Below are 13436 nucleotides of genomic sequence, written 5' to 3' on the forward strand. Positions count from 1 at the left end.
GGATACAAGATGACTTGGACAGGATTTGTGATTGGTGTGAAGAATGACAGCTAACTCTAAATATAGATAAATGTAAATTAATGCAGATGAATAGGAAAAAGAATCCTATAATGTTTGAATACTCCATTAGTAGTGTAGCGCTTGACACAGTCACGTCGATTAAATATTTGGGCGTAACATCGCAGAGCGATATGAAGTGGGACAAGTGTGTAATGGCAGTTGTGGGGAAAACGGATAGTCGTCTTCGGTTCATTGGTAGAATTTTGGGAAGATGTGGTTCATCTGTAAAGGAGACCTATTCTTGAGTATTGCTCGAGGGTTTGGGATCCTTATCAGGTCGGATTGAGGGAGGACATAGAAGCAATTCAGAGGCGGACTGCTAGATTTGTTACTGGTAGGTTTGATCATCACGAGAGTGTTACGGAAATGCTTCAGGAACTCGGGTGGGAGTCTCTAGAGGAAAGGAGGCGTTCTTTTCGTGAATCGCTACTGAGGAAATTGAGAGAACCAGCATTTGAGGCTGACTGCAGTACAATTTTACTGCTGTCAACTTACATTTCGCCGGAAGACCACAAAGATAAGAGAGATTAGGGCTCGTAGAGAGGCATATAAGCAGTCATTTTTCCCTCGTTCTGTTTGGGAGTGGAACGGGGAGAGAAGATGCTAGTTGTGGTACGAGATACCCTCCGCCACGCACCGTATGGTGGATTGCGGAGTATGTATGTAGATGTAGATGTAATGAAGGTATTTCCATCATGTACCAAACTATGATTTCATTTAGCTCGAAGGTACTAGGAAAGATAGACAAACAGATACTTCCTACAGCTATACAGTTAATACTATGAAAAAGAGGTTGACTAAATTATCTATACAGTGAAAAATCTAAATAAATATAAAAATGTCTCCTTTTCTGAGGACACATGTGCTTGCCTGTTACTGACGTATCAATAACGACCGGTTTGTTAATAGCCTGAGGGTGCAAGGCATCACTGTGGACTCGCAGAACAAAACTTTATTTGCGTCCGCCGAAGGAATGAGGCAGCGGACAAGAATTAGCGAATACAGATCGGATAAATACAAAATCTTACACTCATATATGGATCTCCGAGAAGAACGTTACTTTTACAAGGTGTAGCTACAAGACTAGAAATAGCAACGGAACTATTGAATCCCAAAACAATATGTACGCTCCGTGGCGTCTGTGAAATATTCAATGCCGATTGCAGCGCCCCAGGCGGCTGGCACGGACAGCCAACTGACAGCCGCGACGTGAACAAAACCACGCTAGCGCACAACACACGCAACACTTCACTGCAACGACGGAGAGTCAGGGAAGCGTACACGCCGGCACGATCTCGTGCGAAGTGGTGGTGGTACCGCGTCAGTAGGAGGCGGTTCTGCGACCGGGTTCTGCAACGCCTTGAGGCGGTACTGCGACAGAGGTTGACGGTGCTGGTGCTTGAGCACGAAGTTGCGGTCCTGGACGGTTGAAAGCAGGATCCGCGTGCGGAACGTAATCTGATTTCATTCTTTAAACTGACACTGTAGACATCCATTTAGCAGTAGTTCAAAGGTATGTTCTCGTTGCAACACCTTGTGCGGGCCAGTGCACAGCGGTTGTTGCGCAGGTCTGACGCCGTCTGTTCGGAGCATGGCGTGAGTGCAGGACGCTAAGTGACAATGAACATAGGTAGCACGAATGCCACGTCTCGAAACTTGGAGAGGGCGAAGTCGAGCGACATGTTCCCTGATCTTAACTACAAAGTCGTGATCCTGAACAAGCCTCCGTGACAGTATTGCTTCGACGAATTTTCCAGAACGGCGCGATGTCTCGCCACATACAAGATCCGCCGGTGAAGCGTCTAAGTCGGGTTTGCAAGCCGTCCGGAGACCCGTAAAATCATTGGTAACGTAGTAGTCCAGTATGATCCGTGGCACATGATCGCCGCCTCGGGTGTGTGATGCCAGGGCTCCACTTCATCGTTATTGGCCGGATAGTAACCAGTAGTCCGGTGTGCCGCAGAACTTTACTAATTGAGAGAATAATTCAGACGCGAACTGGCGGCCGCGATCTGTCGTCCCATGTAGTGGGGAACCAAAGTTAGAAATCCAGCTTGAGGTAAACACGGAAGCTATTGTTTCTGATGTTATGTTGTCTATGGGAGTTGCCCCGGCCAGCGTGTCAGGCGATCGATCATTGTTAGAATGTGTCTCCGTCCGTTGGAAGGAAGCAGTGGGCCAACGTTGCCGATGTGTACGTGTGTGAATCTCTCTTAGGTCACTGGAAGGTTTCCAATTGGCGAATGAACATGAAGATAAATCCTGCTTTGTTGACATTTTAGGCAAGTACGTGCCCATTCTCGGCAGTCTTCTTGTATTCCGGGCCACGCAAATCGGTGGAGACGAAGCGAACTGTTGCCCTGACTCCAGGGTGACTTAAACTGCATAATTTGTCGAAAGCTGGTTTACGAAACCCTGCCGGCTAGAATGGTCTTGATTTTCCTTGATGTCGGAACCTGGTACGTATACTAACTCAAGCTCGATTGTTCCCGCTGCTGAGTTCTGTGAGGTCTATTACGCTCGAGTTGATCGTAACAGCAGAAACACGGACAGGCAATCCGCTATCATGTTGTCGATTCCGGATACATGCCTGATATCGGTACTGAACTGTGCAGTAAAAATTAGTTGGTTGTGCTGGCGCAGTGAACAGTTGTTATTCTGTCTGAATGCATACGTCAAAAGCTTATGATCAGTGAAGATAGTGAATTCTCTCGCTTCCAGTTGAGCTCGAAAATATTTTGCTGCCTCGTATATCGCAAGGAGTTCACGATCGTATGCACTCTACAAACGTTGAGATGGCGACAGCTGATGTGAGTAAAATGCGTAAGGTTGAAACACGCCTTCGTGTAATTGTTGCCGCGCGGCTCCGATCGCAGTGTGGCTCGCGTCTACTATTTAGTAATGCAAGCGGAGCGCCTAATACAGGGTGAGTGAGGAGCGCTGGGTCTGCTACGTTGCGTTTCGCCGCTTCAAAGGCTTAATACATGTCGCCGGTCGACTGAATCGGCGAAGTTCCCTTAATTTTCGGACCGGCCAGTGCTGCAGTGAGTAGTTCTTGTACTTTAGCAGAGTGTGGCAGATGTCGATGGTAGAAACTGAGCATACCAAGAAATTGACGTAGCTCACTAGCTGTGTGCGGGCGTGTAATCTGCAATATGACTTCCGCTTTTTTTGGTAGGGGAAGTGAGCCTTTAGACGAGATACTGTGTCCTAAGAAATCAATCTGCGATTGCAGAAACACACATTTGGCTGTATTTAACACTACTCTGTATTTGCTGAGCCGCTCAAAAGCTTGTAACAGATGTTCGTGTTGTTCTGTAGCCGACGAAAGAATTAAAACGTTATCTAGATATGCGAAACAGCATGACAGTCCTTACAGTACTGAGTCGATAAAACGTTGCCAAGTTCGTGCGGCGTTCCTCAAGCCGCGTGTACTTGCTTTCGAGTAAACCAAAGGCAGTGACAATTGTCGTTATCGGAATGTCTTCCCCTGCAACCGGTATCTGTGTGTATGCCATGGCGCGGTCCAATACAGTAAAAATCGTCGCACATTGTAGCGCGTAATTGTAGTCGCGCAGTAGACGCACCGGATAACGGTCTGGTACTGCCCGGGCGTTGAGAGCACTACAGTCACTACACGAGCGCCAGGCGCCGCTTTTCTTAGACACGAGTTGTAGGGGAGAAGACCAAGGACTACTAGATGGTCGTAATAGCTAACCGGTCGACAAGAGACTGGTGGGCCATCTGTGGTCATGATATAACTCATTCAACACGCATACAGCGTTATGCACGTTAGATTCCGATTCTGGCAGCTCAGGTTGCTTATCGAGTCCATTGTCACAGACGATCATAGGCTTAATTTCTTGTAGGTACGTTACATATTTGTTGTAGGTACGTTACAAAAGGAGCTGACGCCTGCCATTAGGCCACCACTTCGGCAGCAAACGAGAGCTCGCACTCTTGACAGACCACTGAATGATATTTGAAGTTAATGGCTATGTTCAGAACTTCATATATTTTAGTGGCATAAAATGTAATTTTAACAATAAATAATAATTGTGTGATTAATTATTGTTACTTGTTTGTTCGTGTATGTTTAAAAATTTCTTTTGTTCTGAAATACGAAGGCACATATGACACATTTCGTCTTTGGTCCAAAAGTATATGATAGTGTGCTAGTCAACTTCAGTGATCCCAATTTCAATTCATGAAGTGTCCGTAAATTTAATGCAGATTTCTTTTCCGTTTTTCTATATGTTGTAGTATCGTCTCAGTTATGTGTTTCCTGCATAGTTGCAGTTATATTTTAGTGTGTATGCAATTGTCATTTGCTTCAATATAACGCGCTACAATGTCTTACTTATCACAGTAGATGACACAATTCCTCTACAGTTACGTAGTGGTAGCAGCTGATTCATAGCCATAATTTGTTTCATTCTGGATATAATGTGTTTTGTAAGCTCCCACTCCAATACTTGTCTTTACGTAAAATTTGTCCCGAAAATTGGCTCAGAATTTTTAATTCAGGACCGCCGTTATAACCTTACAGTTCCACGTTTCACTAATTATGCCTATATGTACGTCTGAAACATATTACATATGTTTTAATTTTCTTCAGGTACAAAGTTATGTTTTCCAAGACCATTTCTCTGTTGGGATCGCCGACTAGTATCTCTTTTCCTGTGTTATTAATAAGCCATCACTGAGTGATACAGTTTTCGTCTCGTTCGAAGAGAGAGTGTGGACTTTTAACAATGAAATTCGCCAAACAGCCGTGCAGTTGAGATGTTATTTTATTTTCGTTTGACTGACCTGATGTAGGTTGCAGTAAGTACTGGGAGATGAAGAAGCTTGCACAGGATAGAGTAGCATGGAGAGCTGCATCAAAGCAGTCTCAGGACTGAAGACAACAACAACAACGACCTCTGTATGCCAATATTGATTATTTTTTAAAGGTGTGTATGGGGTCTGAAGATGACATAATGAATTGCAGAAACTGGTAGCGAAAATAAAACAACGTCTCAATCGCATGGCTGTTTGGCCAATTTCATTGTTAAATATTTCACCAATCGCTGTCCCATGTCCACAATGGATCAACAGAGAGCATGGACATTTTGTCTTACGCATCTCTACCAAAGAACCTTCTCTTTCCTGACAATCTACAGATAAAGACTGAAAGATTGCTGTGACTATTTTCTTGGTTTACAAATAATATAACATTAACAATGTGCTCGATAATTTACTGAAAAACAACAGTTTTCCGAAGTACACGTATGCGGCCTCAAGAAAAGAAGACATAAATTCGAGTACTATTTGTGGGTGCTGCAAGAATACATTCCGAATCTTGTCCCCTTGCTACTTTGATATTTGCTGGGAGGGAACAATGGAAAGATTAATGTTCCGTCGAGGCGACGGTCATTAAAGATGAAGTGCAAGTTCTGATTACGAAAGGATCAGGAGCGAAGCCATCCGCGCCGTACTCAAGGAACCACACCGGCAACTGCATGGAGTGATTTAGGGAAGTCACGGAAAACGTAAATCTGGATAGATGGACGAGGATTTGAACCGTTGTCTTTGCAAAGCCGAGTCCAGTGTGCTGACCAATGCGCCAGGCAGGGAACAGCATCTGAATTCGATAACTCCACAGGCCTGGAACAGGGAAACCAGATTGTAATCTTACTGGCGTGCGAGTCCTCCCATTTAGGAGAGAGAGAGGAGGGCGTCCACCTTGTGGTCCGTCCGTGGGGAAACTCACTCCAGTTTCAATATCTATAGACCGTGTAGGATTACGTTATCATTTACAAGTTCATATGTCGGAAATATGGATCTTAGAAATTGTCGACAACAGGCTCCACAATATGCTGATGCAACACAAGATTCACTTCAAGAAATGACATGAAATACACTGGTAACTGTCATGAAGCCAATTCACAGTGATGTCTTGTTTGTGAATTTATATTTCGGAAAATGGACAACAAATGGCAGGCATGTAGTATCACACTGTTCAAATACTTCCACGAAAACTCTTAAAAAGTTGTTTCTGAGTGTTTCAGAGAATAAGAAGGAGCGTGAAATTTGTTTGCATTGTACCAGCAAAATGCCACCACGTCGATTCCCAAGTTCCCATACTTAATTATAAATGTCTTTCATTCTGAACTTAACGTTAATTTACTTCCGAGATACGCTTTCCCACTGCTACAAAGAGGGATAGAGTCAGCCGACAAAATTAAACTTTTAGTAAAAATTATCGTTATACCCACTTCTTTGCACTCACTGGTAGCTCTGTTGGTACACTGATGGACTGTCGGATATTAGGTCCGTGGTTAGAATCTAGCCTGTAACAATATTTTGAATTATTTGTAAAACAAATCGACAGTACTTTCATACGAAAATCCTATCGCATTTACAAAACTTCACTGCACCGATTAGAAACAGAATATTACTTTGTTATCTTTGGCGTTTACATGTGCAAAAAGGCCTACCTGTTTCAGAAGTATTTACGTCAATAAGGTAGTAATAGGAAACGACGCATGATGGTACATGTTCCCTAACCTTTCACCTAACATCCCTTTATCCATAATTGTAGGTTCCAACTGGTAGCAGAGTGTGGTTGCGTTCTGCTGGCGGAAGGGGGGGGGGGGGTTAGAATTGTCTATCCTTTCTCTTGTCATTTGTCATTTCCTGTGATCATTTCCTTAGTGCGTGAGAATCCCTTACTGCCTGTCGAGCATTGTATAAGTCTATTCCGTTGTTTGCAGGGAGCTAGCTTGCTGTGGATCCATGGGGCTGCCCCGGAATCGGGCATCTAAAGAAGGGGCACTTGCAGTATGAACTTAGAATCTGGGAGCATAGCATCTAGGGTAGTGTTCCGGAGCTGGCTGACAGGTTTCGTGTGGCGTTAGGTACCGCACTTTGCGTTTCGGCGAGCACCATTGGGGAGGCAGGTGTTTCTCTTGATAATACAGGGCGTTTCAAAAAGAAAGAGCAGATTTCAAACATTTATTTCTCAAAAACTACAAATGATAGAAACACAATTCAAACGTTTCTTGTCAGAGAAAGGTTCAAAGTTTTTCAATGGTCCGCGCAGAAGTTCCATGCAAATCCGCAGTGGCGCTGGCGTTTGTTTGTAGGAAAATGGCGACGACACCACAGGAACGATCATTTTGTGTGCTGCAATTTGCAAAGTTAGAGTCCATTGTTGGTGTGCAACGTGCATTCCGCCGTCAATTCAACAAACAGCCGCCTCGTCATAAGCAAATTTATGAGTGGCATCACAGATTCGTAGAAGATGGTTGCATCTGCAAGCGAAAAAGCACGGGTCGTCCACGCACATCGGATGAAAATGTCGAGCGTGTCCGTGCAGCTTACGAAAGGAGCCCTAGAAAATCCACGGCACGGGCAAGTCACGAACTAAACATGTCTAAAACAACGGTATGGCGCGTTCTGAGTAACCGTCTGCACATGAAGCCGTACAAACTGCAGTTATTGCAAGCATTGCGTCCTGACGACCACAACAAAAGGTTCGAATTTTCAACTGCAATTCTACAGGACATGGAAGAGGACAATTTTGCCGAACGATTAATTTTTTCAGATGAATCAACGTTTCACATTTCTGGTAAAGTTAATCGGCATAACGTACGAATTTGGGCGAGTGAAACTCCGAGGGACGTTATTCAACATGAAAGAGACTCACCAACGGTTAACGTCTTTTGTGCAATTTCGGTAAACAAAGTTTATGGACCTTTCTTTTTCATGGAGAAAACTATCACAGGAACCATTTACCTGGACATGTTAGAAAACTGGCTATTTCCTCAACTTCAGGAAGATTCAAATCACTTCATCTTCATGCAAGATGGCGCCCCACCACACTTCTCTGAACCTGTACGACGGTACCTAAATAACACCATTCCAGGACGGTGGATTGGAAGAGCAGGAGCACAAGATCAATGTCATCGTCTGTGGCCTCTCAGGTCACCAGACCTTACTCCCTGCGATTTTTATTTGTGGGGGTACATAAAGGACTGTGTTTATGTCCCACCTATGCCCGCTACTCTTCAAGAGGTACGACATCGAATTGTTGCGGCCGTGAATTCGGTAACTAAAGACCAGTTGCGTCGTGTGTGGCAAGAAATGAGATACCGGTTTGATATTTGTCGTGTAACAAATGGTGCTCATATTGAGGTACAGTTTTGATATTTGTTGTGTAACATTTGGTACTCATATTGAGTGAAGGACCGTTGGAATTGTGTTTCTATCATTTGTAGTTTTTGAGAAATAAATGTTTGAAATCTGCTCTTTCTTTTTGAAACGCCCTGTATTTCCACGGAATTGGATGAGGTGTAGCAGAACCTGTCCTTTCTGCAGGACAGTCAGCCTATTGTTAGGCAAATTTGTAAAATTTAGGCCCTCGTAGCATATTTGGGGAATCGTTTGAAGGACATTGCCTCCTTGCAACTTAGCCAGCCTGAAGATACTAGGGTGGGGCAGTTGAGTGATCGAGCGAGGGATTTGCAGGTCCAAGCAGCGTCCTTAAATTTGGAAAGCAAGGAGCGGGAGCAAATGCAGCAATTACCCCACAAATCAGTTCTTTGATCAGTCGTCCAGGACTCAAGGTTTAGGTAGCCCTCCAGCTAATCGTTTCGCTAGACTAACCAACCCATTTATGTGCCTATTCAATGGTATTTCCTTTCACTCGATACTTTGGGCCGCTCTGAGCACATTTTGTGGCCGTTGGTGCGATTTGAATTTCATGCAGACGCCCTGAGGACGCCTCACCACGTGATATTAGCATTGCTTTACTCCTTGGCGAAAGGTTCTCTGAGTTATTTTACATCTGACGTCCTAAAGCGGGAGGGATCGATAGAACAACTAAGGAGGCTGATTGTCGATAGGAAGCTCTCGCTGTAGAAGAGGAACGAACTTGAATGCAAGTACTACTGGCAGGTGGAGGCATCATGTGAGCCGCTGAGCGTAGCCACCTTGGTTCTTGGTATTTTGGTTTCTGAACTCAATACTGTATCAAATTTTTTTGAAGGGGGAAAGGGGGGGGGGGGTGGGTGCTGATGATAGGGCATGCTTGGCCTTTTCTTCACGCCCCACTAGCTTCCAGAAATTGCAAACGTTGGTTGATTTCATTGAATCCTTGTCATTTCCCGATGAGGAGCGGAGGCGTGAGGAGCAAATAGGGCTCCTCAAGCATCCAATACATTTTCTGGGAAAGGTTGTTTTTAGTGCGGCTCCCGCGATCACTTGGTGCACGAATGTCCCGTAGCACAAGCTCCTAGACCCGGAAAATGACGGAGGTGAAGAAAAGGGGGGGGGGGGGAGTTGTTCCCATTGGTGGTGTGCGCCATGGTGCGTGAGTTTTCAAGCTCTCTTCGGATCTGCCCTCCCTTTTATCTGTGCCTGTCTAGCACAAGAACCCTTGTGTGCACTGTTGGATTCTGGTAGCTCAGCATCCTTGTTGAATTATATTTGGCATTTGGAGTTTGGGCATTTGTGCAAATTATCTTCCGTGTGCCCTTGCCCTCAGGTATGTCGTGTGACCAATGGGCAAGAGTTGCGTCTGGTCAGTGAGGTGCGTGGTACTTTGTCTATTTGTAATTTCTCATGGCCTGTTTTGCTCTTGCTTGTTAAAGATCTAGCGCTCAGTTTGTTGCTCTGGTGTTATTTTATTCAGAAAACTGGATTAGTTCTCGATTTTGCGAGCCGCACCTTCTCCTTTAGGTTTTCGCCTAGTGATAAGATAGCCTTTTGCTCTTGCCGTTGCGCAACTGTGGGAGCTTCAGTAAACTGTAACTCTAGTGAATTTGATGTGGCCCATCTTGAGCCAGACCATGCAGGGCAGTTGTTGAATTTACTAGGGGAGTTTTCCAAGGTTTTCTCCAATAAGTGGGGTCAATAAGCCATACAGTACCACATACGCTTATATGACGATATTCCAGTGCGACAGTCTCCTTATCGCTTCTCGCCACCCAAAATGAAAATATTGAGACAGAAATTGGCGAGCATGTTAAAGGAGGAGGTCATGAGGCTGTCTACATCACCCTACACGTCACAAATTTTTCTCGTTCCTAAAGTTCAAGGCCAGGACTACAGGCTGGTGGTTGATTATAGACTCCTTACTAAAAAGGTTACTTGAGAATCTGTCCTCTTACCTGATTTTCACAACTTCACTTGGTTTTCAGGGGCAAAGTGGTTCATGTTGCTAGATCTCAACAAAGCTAATTATCAGATTCCTATTACTGAGGTAAACATATCACCCCATTCTGCACTGACTAGAACCTTTATGAGTTGAACGGGGTGCCACTCGGCTTGTTTACTGGGGCGGCGGTTTTGTCTCCTTTGTCAGATCATATCCTGGGTGACTTGAAGTTTTCTTGTGTTTTTAATTAAGTACCTTGATGATGTTGTCATTTATAGTCAGTCATTTGAGGATCATATTTCTCATCTTTGGGAGATCCTCTCCAAACTTTGGGATGTGAGGTTGACTGTTAAGCCTCCCAATATTACTCTTGCTAGGAAACAGGTGCCCTTTCTGGGCCATTTAATTTCTGGGGATAGCATTAGGATAGATCAGGAACAAACTAAGGTGTTGAAGAAATTTCTTCAGCCTCGAAATAGGAAGGAGATAGCCAGATTTATTGGGATGGCGAATTATTTTCGCCGTTTTGTTCCTAATTTTGCCCAGATCGCCGCTCCCCTGAATAAACTGCCTAGGAAAGGGAGAGAAATTTGCATGGGGTGAGAGCCAGCACTAGGCTTTTCAAGCTATCAAGACCGCTATCACCAACCCACTGGTCTTAGCCGTCCCGGATCTCGCCAAAAGATTTATAGCTCAAACTCATGCCTGCAATGCCAGTATTTCTTCAGTGTTGTTGCAGGAGGATCAAGGTATAACACGCCCATTAACTTTCGCTTCTAGGAGGTTGTCTGAACCCGAGATGAATTACTCAATTTATGAGTGCGAGGAGTAGGCTGTGCTTTTCGCCTTAAAGAAGGTCTAGTTCTATCTTGAGCATAGGGAGTTTGATCTCTAGACGGACAATCAGACCCTAAGTTGTCTCGATCCAGGAAAACTGGTAGGACTGCCAGGTGGGCGGTCCGCATCTCCACATTTCATTTCAACGAGTGACACATTGAAGGATCTGTCAACCAAGTCACCGACGCCTTCAGTCTCATGTTTCAGGAGGAGAGGGCTGTCGATTAATAAGGGCGTTAGTGAGTCTCACCTGGTCGTGTGTACCATTTTAGCCGAATTTCTCCAGTTTTCCTGGACCTTAAAACCAAGTAGGACCAAGACCCGTTGGGGGTCCGTTAAGAAAGCAACTCTTATATGGCGGTGAGGCTAGCGACTACTCCATCAGGAAGGGTATACTATTTAAACGTGTTAACGAAGCTGGGGACTTAAAAAACTTGTTTGCCTCAGGAGCTGATGCCTCCCGTTTTCCGTTATTTCATGGGAGGACATCCGGACCTCTATAAAACCTTGGGAATGGTTAAGGATCACCTCACTTATTCCACATTGTATAGGGATATCAGACGAGTAGTGGGTGAGTGTGAAACCTGTAATAAGGCTATGGCCGAGCGGTTCTAGGCGCTACAGTCTGGAACCGCGCGACTCCTACGGTCGCTGGTTCGAATCCTGCCTCGGGCATGGATGTGTGTGATGTCCTTAGGTTACTTAGGTTTAAGTAGTTCTAAGTTCTAGGGGACTGATGACCACAGCAGTTACGTCCCATAGTGCTCAGAGCCATTTGAACCATTTTTTGTAAGAAGGCTAAACGCAGTAATAGTCCGCCGAAGGGGTTGTTACAATCCGAGCACAAGGACAACCCTATAGACAAACTCTTTATCGATTACGTAGGACATCTTACCCGTACCAAGAAGGGGAACCGATGTATTCTGGTAGTTGTTGACGCGTTTTCCACATTTGTATGGATGATAGCTAGTCGTGGTGTCACGGCGGACATTACCATTGCACATCTGACCAATATCTTCAGCTGGTTTGGACGCCCTGAGGCTCTCATTAGCGATAACGCTCCAACATTTGTTTCCGAACAGTTTAAGCAGTTTTGCTTTCATAATGCTGTTAAGCGCCTAACCACCGCGCCATATTGTCCCCAGGCATCGTTTGCTGAGAGAGTGAATCGCAAGCTTAAGTCAGCTTTGATCATTTACCATCATAAATATCCGAGTAAGTGGGATACCACCTCGCCTTGGCTCAATTTTGCATACAACACTGCTCAGCATGAAGCATCCGAGGCAGTTCCTGCCGCTCCAACTTGTGGGATATCAATCACCTCCTGCCTTTGTCCATTACTCCTGAAGATCTTAGGGAAAATTGGGAATGGCCGATGAATAATGTTAGGTTAGCCCACCTCCGCCAGGCACGGCGATATAATAGGAATAGACTCCCCTTTCAGGGCAAGGTAGGAAGAGGTTTTCATGAAGAATTATACTGATCGGGTGGGTGCCAAGCTCGGGAAGTTCACTCTGTGTTTCATAGGCAAATGCTCTATCATCAAAATTCTGGGTTCGGTTAACTTTCTTGTCAGGAGTCTGGACACTGGTAAGGTCCTCATAGTGCACCTTAATCAACTTCCACATCTACATCTACATCTACATCCATTATCCGCAAGCCACCTGACGGTGTGTGGCGGAGAGTACTTTGAGTACCTCTATCGGTTCTCCCTTCTATTCTAGTCTCGTATTGTTTGTGGAAAGAAAGATTGTCGGTAATGTAATGTGTTGCGGATACATAGAAAGAAGGATCCTTTATTGTATGATTATATGATAGCGGAACAAACAGTGGTAGCAGTTGCTTCTGTAAAATATCTGGGAGTATGCGTGCGGAACGATTTGAAGTGGAACGATTATATAAAATTGATTGTTGGTAAGGCGGGTACCAGGTTGAGATTCATTGGGAGAGTCCTTAGAAAATGTAGTCCATCAACAAAGGAGGTGGCTTACAAAACACTCGTTCGACCTATACTTGAGTATTGCTCATCAGTGTGGGATCCGTACCAGATCGGGTTGACGGAGGAGATAGAGAAGATCCAAAGAAGAGCGGCGCGTTTCGTCACAGGGTTATTTGGAAACCGTGATAGCGTTATGGAGATGTTTAACAAACTCAAGTGGCAGACTCTGCAAGAGAGGCGCTCTGCATCGCGGTGTAGCTTGCTCGCCAGGTTTCGAGAGGGTGCGTTTCTGGATGAGGTATCGAATATACTGCTTCCCCCTACTTAAACCTCCCGAGGAGATCACGAATGTAAAATAGAGAGATTAGAGCGCGCACGGAGGCTTTCAGACAGTCGTTCTTCCCGCGAACCATACGCGACTGGAACAGGAAAGGGAGGTAATGACAGTGGCACGTA

The 13436-nt window shown here is 45.0% G+C and overlaps 1 protein-coding gene across 1 annotated transcript in view; it reads left to right on the forward strand.

Moving 5' to 3' along the window:
- Positions 1 to 1651: 1651 nt before the first annotated feature.
- The window catches only part of LOC124788857 (trypsin-2-like), a 70692-nt gene continuing 58907 nt past the window's right edge, over positions 1652 to 13436 (forward strand). The window contains exon 1 of the mRNA XM_047256141.1: positions 1652 to 1656. Coding sequence (XP_047112097.1) covers positions 1652 to 1656 — 5 coding nt within the window. The remainder of the gene's footprint in view (positions 1657 to 13436) is intronic.

This window comes from Schistocerca piceifrons, chromosome 3 (assembly GCF_021461385.2).
Source record: "Schistocerca piceifrons isolate TAMUIC-IGC-003096 chromosome 3, iqSchPice1.1, whole genome shotgun sequence".
In the NCBI taxonomy this organism is placed as follows: domain Eukaryota; kingdom Metazoa; phylum Arthropoda; class Insecta; order Orthoptera; family Acrididae; genus Schistocerca; species Schistocerca piceifrons.